At 42.6% G+C, this 20,061-nt stretch overlaps 1 protein-coding gene across 4 annotated transcripts in view; it reads right to left on the bottom strand.

Annotated features, from left to right (window-relative positions):
* The window catches only part of DDR2 (discoidin domain receptor tyrosine kinase 2), a 147,766-nt gene that overhangs the window by 14,696 nt on the left and 113,009 nt on the right, over positions 1–20,061 (bottom strand). For all 4 annotated transcript variants that reach the window (XM_027612090.2, XM_027612089.2, XM_027612088.2 and 1 more), the window contains 10 exons: positions 18,490–18,721; positions 18,048–18,195; positions 17,561–17,666; positions 13,503–13,686; positions 9,672–9,915; positions 6,770–6,832; positions 5,845–5,975; positions 3,162–3,372; positions 1,526–1,749; positions 187–314 (listed from right to left, as the gene is read on the bottom strand). In XM_027612090.2, the coding sequence (XP_027467891.2) occupies positions 187–314; positions 1,526–1,749; positions 3,162–3,372; positions 5,845–5,975; positions 6,770–6,832; positions 9,672–9,915; positions 13,503–13,686; positions 17,561–17,666; positions 18,048–18,195; positions 18,490–18,721 (1,671 nt within the window). The remainder of the gene's footprint in view (positions 1–186; positions 315–1,525; positions 1,750–3,161; positions 3,373–5,844; positions 5,976–6,769; positions 6,833–9,671; positions 9,916–13,502; positions 13,687–17,560; positions 17,667–18,047; positions 18,196–18,489; positions 18,722–20,061) is intronic.

The raw sequence follows: 20,061 nt of genomic DNA, 5'->3' as shown, positions 1-20,061 counted from the left end.
CCAGAGATAGAGAAGAGAGATGAGGCCTGCAGGCCCATCAGAAAAAGAGAGCACAACAGTCAAAGGTGAGGCCGCTCACAGACCTTCCCATCTCAAAAGAAAAAAAATTGCTCAAAGGTTTCCGGAAGTATTCCTGATCCTGAAGGTGAAATACATAAAGGAAAAATCAAAACGCAGACCACAGACCTGGCATTCTTGTTGGCATCTGCTCGGAGCATTTTCACGGCCACCAGGACAGGCTGGTTGGCACTGACATCTAGGGCAAAATCTTTGTCTTTGAATTTTTCCATCCCCTCCACTTCACAGAGATGAACCTAGACAAAAGTCATCTAGTCTCAGCATCAGCGTTTCTCTGGAAGATGGCTCAGTACTCTTGCTGGGCATTTCCTGGAGATAAGCTAACTCTTACAACTCAAGCAAAATCATCAAAAGACTGTTAAGGTACATGTAACATACCTTTAATTCAAATAGCTGACACAAACAGGGGTAAATTACCCAGCTAATATGACATGTTACTACTTTATAAAAGAAACATACATTGATTGGAACGCTAAATTTGTGAATGAATCTACAACATAGCATTTTACTCCAGTACAGTCCACTATAAAATGTCGCTCGGCATAAATGCTCCCATTTTGATTCAAGGAAGTTTAGTTACTGGTTCATACAGAACATTTCTTCTCTAAGGTAATCCCTTAGTATGGCGTTAGCATTAAAAGTAACCCCTCTGTATTAGTGCAGAATAATGAGCTTGTGTTTTCAACCCCGGAGACAGGAGGAGTACATATGACATCACAAACAGATGCCATGAACTCTTCCACCAACACCAAACCTACCCAAGGGCAAAGCATACCACCCACACCGAAAGCCAAGAACACATTCTTCTATCTCATCTGGAGTTCAGATGGCACCGTTGAAGGGCTCCTGTTGCCACTTAAATCATGGCTTTGGATTCTCAGAAGGTTCACGTGACTGATGTAAGAGTGCAAAGTCACTGTGACATGGAGGGCGACTGGGAAGAGTGCTCCTCCTTATCTCAGTTGGCAGTTCATTCCCTCGTGGCCGAGTCTGGGACTCAAGTCAGGGGCGAGGTTGTTTTTGACCACTTTACACGTAACTCCCATGAAAAGGAGGAAAACAAAGTGGCTATCAAGTAGCAGGATGTTCTTGGACAGTTTATCAAAGATGATCACATCTTACGGGTCCCCACCCTCTGTAACCTATCGTAAAAAAAATTTGAAAATACTGAATGTTTTTCAGGATATCCAAAGTCTAGTGACTTGCTGGCTTTAAAAACTATACAGAAATCAGAAGACCCAGGAAGCTTTGCGGGCTCTTCCACAAAAATGAGGTGGACCCAATCCCAGCCTTCTAGAGGGCAAGGCAAGGAGAGATGAGTGAAGGAGACATTCTGGCATGAATCCACTTTGGAAGGGGCACTTTTTCTGCTCTCCTGGCTATTTTTATTCAACCACTATCTTTGGGATACCAAGAACTGGAGACCCCAGAAAAAGATTCAACTCACCTCCCCGAACTGGCCTTCTCCCAGCTTCTCCTTGAACGTTAGGAGTTTCCTGGGGAATTCTTCCACAGCCACATCTTTCCCTGAAAGCAGGTCCATGGTAACAGCAGGCACTGAGTAGGTGTTGCCTCCGGTCACCCCCTGCAGGTTCACAATGTCAGCCTCTGCGTAGTGGGGTGCTCCCTCGGGCCCGCCGGTCTGGGCCGGCTTCACAACGCCACTGCAGCCTGGGAAGACACCCGCAATGAGTCCGACTCCAAGGGGCATCTTTGGAGATCCTTCCAGGAAGAAAATCTGAGAGGAAGGCCAGGACATGCCCTGAAGACAGGCTACGCTACTCCACGCCATTCTCACTCAGAGAAGGGTTCCTCCAGAGACCCTTTCTTGTGGCCTTCGGAATGTGGAACATCATTTTCTCTCTTCTTCTTAAACTACGTGATCATTAACACCCTCCTTGGCTAATCTTAGGGGATTGTGGGTGAAGCTAGAGGACAGTTTATGTTATATAAGGGCAGGGAGTTGGAAGACTTAATCACGTATTTCTATGATTTTAAGACACTATCATTGATTTAATAACCCATTTTAGGGATTAAATAATTTTCGATGATCTAGTTTAAGACACATCCTTCCTTAAAAAAATTAAAATATGAGAGGGGAAATATTTTAAGACTTTAGAAAATAGGTAAATTACTTTAGTTCAGCCTAGGAAATAAATTAGTTTACATCCTTTATTCTCGCTATCTCTGTAAAATTCCCTGAGTTCAATGCGCTCCTTCAGTGTTTGCTATCCACTGAGTGATAAATACATGTGAGCTTCCTCTCTTCCTTTGAGAAGAGCCCTTGAAAAGCCTATGCGCTCCCAGTCAGTCCTGTCTACTTCTCCATCTGGCTCTCTCCTGAACACAAGTTCTTCTACTGGCTTTGGTCACTCTTCAGTTGCGGACCTTCTGGAAAAGCTGCTCTGAGCCTCAGTGATGACCCCAGAATCCCTTCTGATGTCACTCTGCAGCACTTCTTTAAAAAACACTGGATGTGAATCAATTGGCACTGTTTTACCAAAGCAACGCTTTCCTTGAAGAAAGGCAAGAAATATTTGCTGTCGCAAAAGATCTTGTATTATGCTAATAAATTTCCGCCAAAGAGAAATAAACAAAAATTAGATAAACTCAGTTATCTCGAGGGCTAGAAAACTGGGAATTCCAGGTTGTCTTTAGCTTCATTAATTTATTTTCTCCAGGTGAAATGCTAGTCCTGAATTTACGGCTAATGATGTTTGGTAGTGGGTGAGTAGCCTACCTGGGCCTCCTCATCTTCTTCCTACGGAAAATGAGGAGACCAGACTAGTGACTGCTTAGGTTCTTCCGGCGTGAACACTTTAGTGACACCCTTTATTTATTTTCTTTCTCTTCTGACCTGAGGGTCCCTTTAAACACCTACTATGTGATCAAACACCTGAGAGGCACTCAGATTAGGGTAGGAGCCGTGGCAGATCAATCTAGGAAGACAGTGCGGACTTCTCGGGGAAATGTGGACTTCTCTCGATGGAAACCAGATTTGGTTGAGTAGGAGCCAAGTGTCACACCTTCATAGTGCCTGTCAGGACATCTCCCTTCATTCTCTGCCCCCGTGTCATCCTCACCTGACTCTTCCTCCCCTGGAGCAAACTCTGGGAGTTTTCGTATCAGCCTCGATGGCTCCTGGTAGTCAGGGCGAAGGGGAAAGATGCGATCATAAGTGGAATTGGACTCCTGCTCACTTGGCGATGAGGAGCGGTTGTTGTTGAACATGCTGGACTCACTGGGCAGGGAAAGGCTGACTGTCATTTCATCATCCAGCATCCTCCGGGAAGCCTGAATGAGAAGGATGGGGAAGGCATGTTGGCACAAAGGGGATCATGGCTTCCTCCTCTTCTGAGACCCAGCTCTTCCACTCAGGTGAAGTACCTCTCTATTACTCTTCAACTTGCAAGCACAAGTGACAGGGATGCAGTCTGGCTCCACAAATGCCTGGGTCGTAGAAACTTAGAATAATCCTTCATTGATTGCTTCAAGGCAGAGCCTGACCCCCTAACTTCTGTGCTACCAACATTCATTAACTTTCACTGAAGCATGTATAAGCATTATTTACCTGACACTATGAGAACCTATCAGTAGCCAATCACAGATCTCAAACCTGCAGAGTTTTCGATGTTCTATTAAGTACTGGGTTTTTGCAGACTTATCCCTTAATTGGTTTGATTTTGTGTAGACACATTAAAATGCCCATTCACTCAACAAATGTGCTGTAACATGATGGGTCAGTAGTCTACCTGATCACTCTGGCACTGTAGGTTAGGGTAATATGCCCTCAATCCTGCATTTTTACTAACCAAAAATAAAATGGCTATAAAATGGGAAAGGAAATCCCTGGGGATACTGCGGTGAATTACACCTAATAAAAGAAGAAAAAGAATAAAATAACAAATTGTTTTGGCATCCTACCCAATGTGACCTGCCTGTTCCTTCCAAAGGAAAATGTCAAAATCTGAATATATGTGACTATTTGGATTTGAACATGTACAATGTCCCATTCCAACAAACACACTTTGGGTCCTCAATGGAGACACTTAGATGTCTGCTTCGTCCCCTGGACTGAAAAGTCCTTTGTTGCAGTAACACCCCCAATACTGAACATGGAACCCAGCACATAGTAGGTACTCAATAAAAATGGGTTAACTCTCTCAAAGAAAAAATGTTAAGGACACTGCCAAAAGGATCCTACAAATAATGGTTAGTCTAAAGCTATTTTGAATAATGTTTCTTGGAATACATGTGTATGCTTAAGGGTTTTATACACACACACAGACACAAAACACACACACAAATCTGTCACCAGGAAAAAGTCCTGTGTCATTCCAGAGCATCTGGAGTTGTCTTAACTAGGATATACAGGGTAGAAAGAATTTCTTGAAGGACCAAGTTAAGTATTTCAGGGCAAAATTGTTGCTCTCCCTTTTACTTGAAGGGTCTCCAATCCAACACTCCTCTTCCAGTCCATGGACATATTCCAATTAGACTCCCAAGAAAGACAGAGAGAAGTATGGCAAATTCTGGCTCCAATGAAGAGAAAAACAGTTCATAGAGTAGAGAACACAGATTCCCTCTTCCCAGTTAAAACGCAGTCGTAACAAAATACTCAGTAAGACACACTTCGGCTTCAAGCCGTCCCATGAACCTGCAGCCCACCAGCTTCTACTACCACCAGCACTCTTTGTTGCCCCTCACCCTGAATTTAGACACCCAGTGTGTTCCAGCATTCTAGAAGAAAGTTTTTGAATTGCCTCACAGCTCAGAGTGTCTATAACCTCTCAGTCCACATCCATTTGAACTCACTGATCAGTGAAGATGTCCATGGCCAACTATAGAAACACTTAATCATCAGCAGGCCCCAAGAGCATCAGACACTTAGCCGAAGTGCCCAGAGAGTTGCCATCTAGACTAAGAAACCAGGAAAAGCCATAGATATCCCGTCTTTGCTGGGATTATATATATTTGGAAGTTGACAAATTTCAAGACTGACAATTGGAATGAGCATAGAAAATAGGGTATCAGTTGTATGATCTTGAGCCAATCACATTTTCTCAACATAAAAAGAGTTAAATATAACTACTAGGCCCAGCTCACTGTTATTCAATGAGGTTCAAGTAAAATAACACACATGAAAAAAGGCCTCGCAGATTGTCAAATGTTAGACAAATGTGTAAAAAACGTATTCAAATAAGCTAGATTGGACAAAGCAAATCTGAGGAGGGACCCAGAGGGAGGCATAAGCATAGCTTTCAAGCACATAAAGAAGTAGAAATAGGACTATGAAAAACTTGGCTTGGATATTAATGAGGCTGAATGTTTTTCTGCACCACACATGCACGTGTGTAAATAACAGAAGAAAAGGAATAGCATTATCAGAAATTTTAGCTAGGTAGCAGTTGTGCATCTGTTAATTTTTTTAAAAACTACAGATGCCTGCACTCCCCTCTAAACCCAGTGGATCAAAACCTTCAAGGGAGATGCTTGAGTTGAGAGTCAATGTATTAGGAAGAGTTTTCTGGGTTTTCTAGGGAGGTTCCAAAATCTCCATTCCAAACATGAGAAAATTGACTTAGCTTATTCTTTTCTGACTCCCTTCAGCACCAAGTTCACCACTCCCAGGCTTCTCAGTGGCCTCAGTTAACACTCTAAGCATTTATAAGTTCTTGTAGTTTGCCTTTTCTCCTGGGGTAACAATGGCTTAGGCAAGGCAAATGGAGCAGGTTCCTATCCCATGACTGCTCTGCACTTCCTCACCTTCTCCAGCATTTTCTGCCAGAACTGTCTCCAGAGGATGATGACAATGATGGCCAGGAGGATGAAGATGATGGCCACCAAGCAGCCAATCAGGATCCGGGTATTGCTGTCATCGACTTTAAGCATTGGATCTGCAACCAGGAAGAGAAAGATGGAGAACATCATCATCTCACGGGGCAAGGAAAAGCATGAGGTACTGGGCCAGAGACGGAAAGGTAGAACCTTTTCCTTCAGGATAATTCTGCAAGATGCCACCTTAACACTTCTGCTTACTTTTGGTCTTGCTACTCTGGTATGACTTTGCTCTTCCATCATACACACCTCCTCCTTGGGACCATAGCCTCCTCCTCCACATGTATCAGACAGGATAATGGAGAGGTTTTCCTTTGGTCCCCAAATTTTGTTCCTTTATTACCACAGCCTAGATCTACTCGCTCATAATCACACCTCATGAAAAATAGGTGAAGAGTCCCTTTGGAGACATGTGATCATATGTGTTTCCCAGATTGCTGACTCATATGGCCAGGGACCATCTGAAGCCCTGGATACACTTTAGCATATATCTCCAGTTAGAGAGACTACCATTTTGTTTAATGGACTTCCATCCATTCATTGAGATCCCCACTATGGGTCTTACCTAGAAATGTCCCTTGCCTTGTTTCTGTTCCAAGCTACCCAAACTCCCATGAAGCAATTGGAACAACTCCAGACTCTGCTTTAGCTGAAGAGTCACATGAACCAGCAGTGAGGAGAGTGAGTTTGGGCCCTTTACTTTGGAGCCTACCTTTCCAGAAACCCCTTCATCCAAAGCCAGCTGGTATAAAGCCTCCTACACAGACAGTCAGGCCCTTGCAAATTTCCACCCTTCTTCATCCTCTAGAAGGCCTCTTCAACTTTAACTTTTATAACTAGAAATCACACATACCATAGGTTGTGGGCACCACAGGTGAGGTGGGCAGGGCCCCAGAGTTGTTGTACATTGCAGCATCTGTTACAAAACAAGCGTGAGTCAGAGCCGGGGAGAAGACAGCTAAGTAGTGTTTTTTCTGGAGGTAGATTGTGACCTAGCACATTGTGAAATCAATTTAGTGGGTTGCCATCAGCCTTTCTTAAAAATAAAGTCATATAATATTCTAAATTTTAAAAATCACCGTTCATCTAGACAGTAAGGGCAACTCTTCTTTTGTAAAATGTTTGTTTAAATGATACTAGGTGTCATGGTACAAAAAAAAGTTTAAGAAACAGTGGCTCAGTGGGCTGTGACCATGCATTATCATAAAGCATGCACAGGAAGTCAGACTCAAATTCGGGAAAATGTAGAGAGAACATGATGGGTATAAGCAGGCATGGGACAGACATAGTGCTAAGAGGCTCTTTCCTTCAAGGAAATTAAGTTGTTTTCACTATGCTCATTGACCTAGCCCTTTAATTTATAAATCAAGCCTTCACCCTTATAGGTAGATTATTGATACTGGGGTGTCCTTTACTGTGATGTATAAGCTTCTAAAACTAGACCCCCAAAGCATATTTGCTAGACTGACGTTGGCAACTCATTCTCCCCTCTGATTTGTCTAACCAAGGAGGTCAAGAATTAGAATATGCATTTCCCTTCAAGAAGCATGCTCTCCATAAATCCTAATTTTTCTTCTTCTTAGCAATATTACGCAAATTGGGAGGTATCTAGCATCTACATGTACTTTTCTGCGTTGGGTCCTCAGGCTCCAGTGGAAATGAACATTATCATGATATCAGATTTAAAACTCAAGAGATTCCCAGCAGTCAAAAACTGTAGTCCTTAGCTGCAACTGGTTACAACAGGGTAAGTATACTAATTACTCTGCCAAGAAAATAGAATCCCTGAGGATGGATGGGAATCTGTGGTCTTCCAGTTAACACAATGTAATGCCACTGTTTTTGAACATCTAAATAATCTCTACTCTTAATAAATACTTCATATAAAATAATCGATCCATTTATTCTTAAATTAAATCTTTATAACAGAAGGCAGTGAGGCGCCAAACCTGTTTTTCTAAACAGATGTTCTATTTCCTTATCAGTACATCTTAGTGAGCAAAACATCTTGAAATTTTCTTCTTTTAAAAATTAAGTCAGGGGAGCCTGGGTGGCTCAGTCAGGTAACCATCTGACTCTTGATTTTGGCTCAGGTCATGATCTCAGGGTCAGGGATCAAGCCCCATGTTGGGCTCCATGCTCAGCATGGAGTCTGCTTGTCCCCCTTCCCTCTGTTCATCTCTCTCTCGCTCATAAATAAAATCTTAAAATAAATAAATAAAAATTTTTAAAAATAAAAGTTAAATCAGGAAGCATGGGGTCTTTGCTTTATCTTTACATTAGTCTCTCCTCCTATCTTCCCTTATTTTTCGCCTATACTTTTTGACCAGGTCCAGTGCAAGGATCACTCTTTTGACACTGTTAAAAAGCCACTCTCTACTGCCCTCTTTCTTGATCACTTATTGTTGGTATCACTTTGAGCATCTTTTGAAAAATCACTGTGTGGGTTTTGTACCCCATCTACATTGCGGTGATATAGACAATGTCCTAAAAGCCTTTTAACTTTTCAGGACTCAGCACAATCCCTACTGTCCAGGTTGTGGTCTCTAAATACCATTCGCCACTAAAAGGAACCACAACTGCTTAAGGAAATGGTTGGTCTCACATATGGAACAAAACGTTCAAAAAGAACTTGGGTAATTTTGTTCTTCCAGAAAATAAGACATTTATCAAAGGCTTATAGGGTCAGATCCAAAGACCACAGAGCCAGCTTAAAGGTGTGTGCTCTGGTCAAATGCAAGACAATGTGAGCATCAGAAAGAATTAATAATTGCAATTGATTAAACATATTGAATTTATTTAAAAAAAGCAATGAGTCCATAATGATACTAAAAAGCAAAACAAGTATGAAAAACAAAAACAAAACTCATTAGACATTACTGAAATTTCTTGGGGCATCAACTCTGAAAACTGATGAAGGGAAAAAAAATTAATCATGTATCCTGCCCTTCCAATGTGAACTGTATCTCAGAGTAAGTGAGTGCATGTAGTCAGAAGAAATTCAGCTGATAAATGCAGAAGGAATGCAAGAATTAGAAAATCACCATTTAGCAATCCCTAATGAAATAAGTAGTTCAAGCAGTGGTCACCAGTTTGTGGGGATAACCTGAGCCCAGAAATCAATCTTAGCATCACTAAAGGTGAAAGAATCTAACACTACCTCCCCATGATGAGGTGGGGAGACTGTGGACAGCCTATTAGATAATATTAAGGAATTACTTATTAACAAATGGTGTGAGATGTTATAATGCTTCATGCTTATAAGGCATGATGCTTATAAAGAAGATGTTATTTTCTTAGATGTATTCTCAAATTTTTAGTAATGAAATCAAATAATGTCTCAAATTTGCTTAAAATACTACAGTGACAAGGGAGAAATAGATAAAACAAGATTGGCACATCATCAGTGGTTAGTAAGGCTGAGAGACTGACGAGGGTTCATTGTTCTCTACTTTTGTATATATTTAGAAATTTTCACTTAAATACTTTAATAGTGTGCTTCCCCTTAACCGGCTTAATTTACACCATTTTACCTCATTGTGCTCTCATGTTTTAATCCTTTATTTTACATGCCTTTTAAACAAATATGTGAGAGCCCAGTAAATATTCTAGTCGTGCGGAAGATTCCTCTATCCACCGATGAGAAACCACTGTGCAACCCTCTTCCTCAGATACCGCCAATGAGCAGCTCCAGCACGCACCTGCCTCCCCACCACCCTGCTCCCACTTCCGCAGGAGGCCCCCCGGCTCCCAACCTGATTGGAAGGTGATCTCACTGAACATCATCCAGGTATCAGCAAAGTGGTATTGGCACTTGATGGCGCTGGCCATGCGGTGGTGGAGGGGCACCGTGACGAACCGAGCACTGGGGTTGACGTCGTCCAGGACGAGGGGGAAGGACACGGAGTTCGGTTCCCACTCGTTGGCCTCCGAGCGGAAGTAGCACTGCACCTCCTTAAAAATCTTCACACCTTTGGCAAACATGTTGTTGCAGTGGACCTGGCAGAGAAGGAGGCATGTGAGGGACAGGCTGACACCCATAAGTGGCACGGGGACACAGGGCAACCTAACCTGGTAAAATCTCCCACCTGCCCGTTTCTCTGAGCCCCGCACCTGGTGAATAGTTGCTCTGCAGTCTCTTGGACTTGCCTTTCCATCCTCTTCACAGCGGCCGTGATACACTGGTCTGACCCTCTAAAACCGGCGCAGTTCCCCCAGTCCCCTCTCTGCAACTGTGTGCCCCCGGCCACCTCATTTCCTGTTGCCTCATCAGTTAAGTGAGGGCTGGACCAGCATCCTCTCGGGGGCCTTCCTTGCCCTTAACACTCCCACATCTCGAACCCTCCCCTACACACTGTCCGTCCACCCGGAAGCGAGCTATTCTGGGCTGAGGTAAAGGGACGCCCTCCTGCCTGGTTCCTCCCAGGTCCGCGCTAAAGCCGGTCCACTCCTTCCAACAGGTTTAGTCGAGAAACCTGAACTCACACACATTCCAGAACAATTTCATCTTTCTCTTTAGAAATCTCATTTCAGGGGCCGTGTATTAATTAGCATGTTTTAGCCAGAGACACAAGACTTAATGATCTGTCTTAATGAAGTTCAGTTTAGGTCAAGCCCTTCTGATGAGGGCATGGAATCTTCCTTAGGGATATTTTCTGAGATGAGAAAAGAAGGTCTTGCCAAAAGTAGCTTGCATCCTCTTGCCTGCGGCCTGACTCTTTCACCAGGACATTTGTATGGCTTTTAAAAAGGGTCATAAGAAACAAAGATCCCACAACAGTCATCTGGAGCACCTTGGTGTGTTCAACATCCTTCAAAAATGGAATGTACATATTTGTAACTAGGTCAGGTCCCTGGTGGTAGTTCACTCACATTTCCTCTGGCTCAGTCGTACGTGGAAAATGGAGCTTCATTGGTCACTAGCCCCTGAATTAAAACCTCATAGGTTGGAAAAGCCTCATTGCCATTCTGGGAACATATTTGCTATTTGAATTTTAATGTCTTGCTTAGGCCCTGCATTGCAACCCTCCGACTGTCGTCGATACCCTCCTCTGCTTTCTGGATGGCAACTACAGGACTACCGTTGAGAATTTATGTTTAGCTGAAGAAACAGCAGCAATGATTGTAGAAATGTTGTGATCGAAGAAATGAGCAGAGATATTCTGAAAGAACAGAATAAAATCACCTACTCTGACTCTCTATTTCTTAATGAGCTAGTGCTCAGGTAGGTGTGACCTGCCTATGGCCCGTCAACAACAGAATGGAGTCTAGAACCCTAGACTCCTAGTCCAGTGCTTTTGCCAGTACCACGCCACACAGAAATGGAGCAAGCTGCCTTAACTTCTCCATTTGGATTTTCCTGTAAATAGTTCTTATGATGAAAACATCTATTAGTATCTTCCTTGGGATGAATTAACCGTTTCAGTTTATTGAGCACAAGTCAATGGAGCAAGGCTAAGGAAAAAAAAATCCAAAAAATACCATCTACAGCTTCAACAGATTTTTCAGATTTTTTTTGCAATCTGCAAACTGTTGGATAAGTAGCCTGTGGGGGAGGTAGTAATCTCTCCTACAGATGTTTTGGGAATTCTCCTGGAATGCAAATAAATAGTATAGAATTTCATTCCCCTGTGGATTTACATATTTATTTAATAAATACAATACATTTTAAAAGGACATTAATATATTTCAATAGAATATTTTGACTGTATTTAAGGGGTGGGGGGAATGACAGTAATTTGCCTAGAAACCAGTAACTACTTTCTAGAAGATGTTGGGGACCTGAAAGTCATCTTTTGTTTTTTTTTGTCTCAGAAAAATTAAAATATGCTAGAGACTTGTTTGGCCTCGAGAGGACTGACCCTAAGATAGCTCTTAGAAGCTTCTGGTACCTACTTACTGCACAATATGCTTTTGAATAATTCTGACCTCTGATAAACTAATTAAACAGGAGGTATGGGGGACTCAGGAAGATCAAAGTCTATTGACTAAATATTATAACTTTGTGGAGAGCTTAAAATACATTTTATTATTTATGGGACTAAAAATTATCCCAATGGTATATTTTTGTGAATTGAGATACTTGTTCACAGGTTCATGTGGATATCTTACTATTCGGCAATAGAAATAAATTTTCCTTGGAGGTATATTTTTGTCACTATGCATATTCCCCTCCTCCCTCCAGAAAACCCTGTGAAGAAGAATGTGTCACACACAACTGCACACACTTACGTTTTACAACCTGCCAAGGAGCCATCCTTGAACAATATGCAGGCAGATGGGCATGTGTTGATCCTTCTGTTCTCATCCTAAATGTTTGTTCATTTAACTAATAGCTATTAATCCAGTTAGGCGATATTATCACATTAACATGTGAGGGTAATATAACAGACATGGATTTCCTCTTTGGCTCCAAGTTTGTGCCGAGACTAACAAATTTTGGTTTACTAGGGACCCTTAATGATAACACAGATTTCATTCTTCTGGGTCCTCATCTCATCCTACATACCTCCTTTTGCAAATAAATAGTGCCTTCTTCCACTGAACTGCAAATCATCCCAAGGGGATTTAGATAGAGGCAGCGTCACCACTTTGTTGGCCATTAATATTCTGTACCCATCTATGAATAGGGAAAATAACAGATAAGCAGGGATCCATGTGTGAGGGCAAATTCACCTGCCCACTCTCTTGGGCCTCATACTGGAGTCCTCTCATGCTCCTCAATAAACCAGTAAGAGTTACACATGAACCACCAAAACTTCGGGGGCCTCCTTTACATTCAACAAAGGACTTTCTACTGTTAAGCCCCAGTTTTCCTCAAGCTTAGAGTTCAAGTTGGAGGAACTTGAAATCTAGTAGGACAACCAGACAGATGTGCCATTGCAATAGATAAGGAAACAAAGAACTCTGGAAACAGAAGAGTGCAGAGCCTTCTATCACGATTTCTCAGTGCCCAGGGGAGGAAGAAACAGGGTAGGTGTGAAAAGTGATTCCAAAGAAAAAATACAAATTCTCGATTTTCCAGTTTCCAAAGAATTTCTCCATTCTTCCATTGAGAATTAGAGTGGCAATGAGCCAGCCTTACTTGATAAAAGGATGTCCCTGGGGAGCACTGGGCAGGGCCATAAAATGATTTCCATGGGCCCTATTTACTTTTGCTTTTGTGAGCCCCTCCCTCCGTAAAAAAAATTAAAACTGCATTTTAAAACCGTGTTGTTAAACAGATGAAAATGAGGTTTGACCCTAAGAGTTCTTTCTTCCCCCTGATGTTAAAAGAAGTTAGGTCTTCAAAGTATTGTGGGCTCTAGACACCGGACCCACTGTGCCTAATGGTCTGTAGACTCTGATGTTGGAACAGTAACAGAAAACATTGAGAAACAGTGACCTAGTCTAACCCCCTTATTTACAAATGAAGCAAGAAGCCCAGAGATGAAGTGACTTGGAAACGCATGTAGCTTGTTAGTGGCAAAATACCGATTTGAATCCAGTTCCGCTGACACCACCCAAGGTTCTTTCTAGCATGCCTTTTCACTACACCATTATCTTGGCTTCCCTGGACACGTTCCACCACACCTAATACCACTGACCTTCATGGTCGTGAAATTCCTGATGCGGTCAAATTCAAACATGATCTCGATGTAACCACTGGGGGCACTTTCATTCCTCCAGCCCACGTAGTCATAGCCCGGCCACACATGGTATTCGTGGGTCTGAGTGAAGTCGTCCAGGCCAGACACCCCATCTGTCAGCTGGCCCAACCCTTCAGTCATGCTGCTCAGGCCAGGGGAAGAGAAGGGAAAGGGAGAGAGGAACCTGAAATTAATCGCACATTCACAGAAGAGCTTTTATTCCCAGCTTCTTTACCCCGGGTTTTGTAAGAGTTGATTATCTTGAAGGTTGAAGGATTATGAAAAATCCAGTATATTTTATAGTATTGATGCATTTATCCTGGCATCAGTGGAGAACAAAGAATTTCATATAAATGAATTTTACAAAATACTCAATGCTTACTCCTTTAGTAGCAAAGCTTTTAAACAAAATTTATCATTTTATAAGAAAAGCTTTCTATAATCTATTGTATCCTTACCTATTCTTGTATACTGAATACAATATGTTTTTATATAATTTGATTAATTAATTATTTGATTTGATTAATTAATCCATTAATGAGTAAATGAATGAAGGGATGGATGGATGCATAGAATGAACACTATAGTAGGTACAGCACTTGACCATCACTCAATAAATAGTCCCAGAGCTTGTTGGAAATTTTTCTGATTCTCCTTTGACTGTATGTTACCATTTTTCAGTGAATCAATTCCAGAGAAGCCAGTCATGCCCTCTTCTACCCCACATCCAACAACTCAATTTGATGTCAAACTAAAGGGGGGAAGAAAAGTAATCGGTGCCAAATTTAAATACTAATTTATATGTAATTTTAATTAAATTTGGAGAATACTAGATTCATGGAATAAAATGCATGAATTACATGAGGGTCTCAGGCATTGGATTTAGTCTTGTTTTCTAGCTTGGCAGGCTTTCCACTTCTGATTGTAAGGCTCTTCTTGATTGGTATACGGGATGATTGTGTATTTATGTTAATTTGGCTATTTCTTTTTGGATTTCTATTCTATTTGGCTTCTTTTCATGGAGACACAGAGCAAGAACTCTCCACTAGGACTTCTCTCTTCCCAAGCTCTGCATTTCAAGCGCCAAACTCTAAGTCAGGAGTCTCCCAAATGAAGAGATTGGGATACTCACCCTCGAGCAATAATACATGTGCCCCTTGAGGTAATGTAAAAGTTATGAATTCACAAAAAAAATAATTGAGTGATTATGCCAGCCTTACAGATACACTTTTAAATTTATTTGTTCATTGAAAAATGTTTGGCAAATTATAAAATTTGACTGGCCTTATCCACAGTGACCAGAGCCTGGATCTCCCTTCCAAGGATTTGCCATCTTTTTCTTCTCTCTACAGATCAGAAGGCTAGGAGAACATAAGTTTACTTGCAATAAATATATTTCCCATTGTCCCCAGAACAATAAATCCCCATGAAACTTATGAAAAGCAACACAAATGAAAAGTTAATTTCTTTTAGTCAAAATTAAATCAAATGGGGATGGGTAAGGACAGAAACTTACTCCGGTTGACTTCATATCCTTTAGAATTGTTAGAATTACTACAACAAGCATGTACTACTTCTGTAATTTTTTTAGTTAAAAAAATAACTTTTGCTATTAAAACTATCTATTCCCAAGACTCTGAATCAGGTACTTATGCCTCATCATTCAGGCACACTCCAAAGAGATAACCCCACTACCTCAGTTATCAAGTGGAAGGTGATTGTGTTGAAATCTCTGCAATTATTCTTGACCTTTCCTCTGTTACCAGTACCTGCCTTATTTATACATTTGAATATCCTGCCAGTCCCTTAAATTTATATCCCAAACTAAATCCATCACTATCTCTTTCTAAACTAAATCTTTCACCTAAGTGAAATTCCTGCCCATTGTATTCTCTTTCATGTTCAGTGGCTCATTGAAAGTGCCTGCCGCACCGTATGTACCAAAATATGACTGTTGATGAATAAATGCCATCCCCAAGGTTTCATCTGCCTCTTTTCCTCATTTACACCCAATCAGATTGCAAATGGTCCCTACGTGAATGTCTCCTCCTCCCGTTTTGGCCTTGGTCCTTCATTCTTTTCATCAGGGTTTGCAATTAGAAAATGTCCCTCATCACCTCTTCTTATCACTCACATCTAACCTTTGTGAGCTGCTTGATCAATCTGTCTAAAGCACAGTTCCAGTCTTGTCCTTCCCCAGCTTTAAAAATCTTCAATGACTTGTTCTGTTGACGATTATGTTGTTGAAGAAAAAACAATTCCTCCTCCTGGCCCTGACATTCAAGTTCCTCCAAAATATGACATCATCTTTCCAATCATGCTTCTCATCTACTATTTTGCTACATAAGTATGACTGGTGGTCAACAAAATGATTGATCTTTAGCAGTCATTCCCCTAAACTTTACAGTGTGATTCTTTTGTCATTATGCTCTTCACTCTGCCTCAAATGCCATTGCAAGATTCTTGACCTGTGAAAGTTCCACCCCTCGTTTGGGGCCCACTTCAGATTTCATCCATTCCATGTCTTTTCTGGTTGTCCAAATCAGATAAAAACTTACATGTATTTATCACTTTACCTTTACAAAATGCTTTTCTTATACACTTTTATCACTTAAACAAACGGAAGTAACTTTGATGACATGAATCCAGGTGTTTTCACTCCCAGTGCTGTGCTTTCCTACCCTAGCTTACTCTTTCCTTTGAACCCCAGAGCACTCATAAGATATCTCTTACCCCTATGCTTGTATCACAGTAATTTATATCCTGGTTTAGTACCCATTCCTAACTGTGAGCTTCTTAAAGGTAGGATCCAGGACTTCCTTATATTTTTGAATACCTACCAAGTCTGGCCAAATTCACTGTAGGTAGCAACAGTGGATTAGCAAAGATTTATTAACCTAAAATGAATTCAACTGATCTCTGATTTTTCTCTAAGCCTTGAATAAAGGCCGGTTGGGGAGTGGCTGAGTGAAATGATGCCCAGAACAGTTTAAGTGAACGGGGAGCAACAGTGACTAAGCAGATGGAAAGGAAGTAGCTGGAAATCGACTACTGGGTGAGTCAGGTCTTCACTCAGGGGATGGCAGCTGGGGGCGGGGGGGGGGGGCAGGAGTTTATTCTTTACACTTAAAACAATGGAAGTGCTGTAATCCCTCACTCCTCTTCCTGAGACTAATTTCATCCTCTGCCAACCACTAGAAACCTCCATCATCTAGTTTGAACCTAACCTCTCTCCCAGGCTCAATCTTTGCAGACAAAGACCAAGCTAAGAGAGAGAAGAGTGTCAAAGTGGACTAGAAGAATGGCAAGGCTCGGTGTGAAGTGAGATAGGTAGGAACAGCTCTCATCCAACCCTAAATTCTTACTGTGTCTGATCAGTTTCTCCACCGTGGTCCATTTCAGGACTACCCACTGGCCCTTCCTGCTGCTCCCAGCTCGAGGTTCTGCTATAGTCAGGCCATTCCTGTCCTCAGCCCTGTTCCCCTTGACCTCCGCTCCCTTCTACCTGCCTCCTCTGCCCTAAATCATATCGTCCTAGAATTTCTCCTTGTTTATCATAAACCTTATGAGTCTCCTTTTCACAACTGCCAGAGCATTTACATTTATGGGGTTCATTCTTCCCAAACTTCTTGACCTGTCCAATTTAGTCTACTTGTAACTTCAATTCTCCCGGTCCTTTGTGTCCATAAGTAGGCCATTATTTATGTTAGACCATATTTCCTGTTTTAAGGGTCAAAAAAAGTATGGCTATCATACTTAGAACTATACCACGATTTCAGCTCTTGTTTTGTGTAATTTATTGTTTCCCCTGTCTTCCCAAACTAGAATCTAAGTTCCTTGCAAATAAAGAATCCCTATTTTATTTCATCTACATTATTTCACAATGCCTAATACAGGGTCTAAATGAACACCAGTTGGTTCACTGGTTGATTAATTATTAATCCCAAGCCATACTAAAATATTCTCTTCTAGTGGCCACTTTCCCATTCTGATGACCAAAGTTTCCCAGAATTTACCTGTACCCAACAGCTCCATCATAGACGGAATCATTCAAGTAAATGATGGAGCCTCCAGGGAGTACAAACTGCTGTCCGGCTGGAGCATTGTAAGACACCAAGCCATCTGCCAAAGGAAACACAGATATGTCAGTGCCTTAGGAAGGAGAGGCAACTACTGCTCAGACCAACTATGCCAGGGAGCCACACGAGACTTCAAGGGTGCAATCTTGTTCAGTGTGTCTGCACAGGACTAAATCTGGGCACAAAGGGAGCACCACCGAGGAGCACTCTTCAGTGGCAGTCAGTGAAATGACTCAGAATGCATCATTTAGTGTATAGAGCACCAGGCCTTGGTGGAGGAACAATGTCCTTTCTTGACTCTAACCTACAGGGAATCGCTTCACTCCAGAGATTACTAATCCCATACCTTTCTGACTTGTCTGCCTTTATTTTCCAGGGGTTGGGGTTTTAATAAGGTCTATAAGCTTTCTCTCTGGAGACCTACCTAGCCAGACACAGCCATAAAGCTCCACCCGCATGCACACATTCATGGAGTGGTCAGTGACTGGAATGAAGCGGACAAATCTGGCCACGATGGGTGGTTCCAAGTCCTTTAGGAAAATGTCATAGGGGTTACTATTCCCATCCAGCACCTGAGGAGAGAGAAGAGAAAGAGCAGGAAGATGCTATGAGGTTATGCTGACTTTTCCTCATCACCCCTTTCATGGACCCTCTCTTTTGAATTGAAGGGGCAGAATGTATCCTTTCAGCTTTCTCAGCAGCTTTGCTTACTCCTCCCGGTCCCCTCACCCCGCCCTCCCTCATCTTCGGTCACACATTGACAAGGGCATGCACATACCTACAAGACAGCCTGTGCACTTCCTCTTCTAGTCTAAGTCAAAATATGGTCCTGGACATCTCAGGGTCTGGATGTCTCTTCTTCCTACCTGTTTCCCATGCCGATTCCGCCAAGAGATCCAACGAGTGCCATCCCGACTGTAAGTGATCTTGTACATGGGGGCAAACTCAATGCCATGGCCCCCAGCATGGCGCCCTTGGGTCCCCACCAGAGTGATAAAGTGCAGGGTGTGCAAGTCAATCTGTAGGAACTCCTTCAGGTCATCGGGCTCCACTGGAACCTCAGGGCACCAGGCTCCATCTCCTTCTTCTGAATCCAGCCTTGAGACATGGGGTTGGAGAGACAGAGAGGAACCGTGACACTAGAGTTGTTCACCAATCCACAGCAAGAAGCTGCCCCACCCTGAGGGAAGAGAGCAGGCTGGGACCCCACTCTGAAAAGACTCTTCAGGTCTCCCCTCAGGCCTGACTGCCACCACCTGTGGTCAGTCCCCTGTCTCCGGGGCACTATGAAACACAGAGAGACACTTACCACCAGGGCCTAGAGGCCTTCAGATCAGATGTAGTCTTTATTTCTCATCCTGATTTAAAGACCTCAAGGGAAGTGAAACCCATTCTACCCTATATTCCCCTCATGAGCCATTTTACCACCCCCTTCCACTTTCTGTCCCAGCATAACAAGGGTGGCCACCTCTTGCTTGGATATGAAGTTATAGGAAGGAGGAAAGAGGGATCATAAGATCCCCAGTGTGGGCTATGTAATGCAGTGGAATTTTAACCAACGGGATGGGCATGGTAGCCCAGCAAAAAGCCATGGGAACCCATTATGAGAGTGAGGAGTAGGAGTGCATCAGGGGAGTAATAAATAATCTGGTTTCATTTTATTACCTCCAAGCTGAGCTACCAGTGAGCAAAATTGTGAAATCAGTATAAGGCTTATTTGGGGAGTCTCTTACCACTTTCCCTCTTCCCTAGAATGTGCCTTTTCTCACAGATGTCACCTACTCATTGCTGTTCTCGTCCAACCCCACCAACCATCACTCTCACCTTTCACATACTAAGAAATTATGGGGAAGGTTTACTAAGGCTGCTTTTCTTATGGGTGTTCCATCTTAACAGAAATCAACACTTTACACCAAAAGAATTAGATTCCAGGAGGAGGAGGATTATGCCCTCACAAGCAGAGTAGTTTCTGACATGGGGGTTCACTGCTTTAGAGGACCCCTGCTATTAGGCCACTAGGAACCCACCATACTCTTTATGGATGAGGATGACCCTTCTATGAGGTATCGTTGAGAGAAGGGAAGAATTTATTGGAGCCCTCAGTATATGCTTAAAGCCTTGATGCTTTGCACTGTGAGCGATGTTTCACAGACACCCACTAAGAAGAGGACCGGGTCTCCTAGCTCCCAGTGTCCTACCTCATCTGCACCTCCCTACCTACCACTGTCGCCAGCTTCCTGCAGTTGCTCATAGTGAGAAGGTGAGTAAAGCAAACCCACTGCATATCAATGAACCCATTTGTTGTGGGCAGTGCCGCGCAAGGCCCTGTGACTAGGATGGGGTTGCCAGACCAGCACATGGTGCCAAGCCCTGAATTCTCTTCCTGAAAACATACAGGACAGGTGCACTTGATGTCCTTCCCTCACGCCTACAGCTCC

The sequence above is a fragment of the Zalophus californianus genome, chromosome 10, assembly GCF_009762305.2.
Source record: "Zalophus californianus isolate mZalCal1 chromosome 10, mZalCal1.pri.v2, whole genome shotgun sequence".
NCBI lineage: Eukaryota > Metazoa > Chordata > Mammalia > Carnivora > Otariidae > Zalophus > Zalophus californianus.
This window is presented reverse-complemented; position numbering and strand designations above follow the sequence as displayed.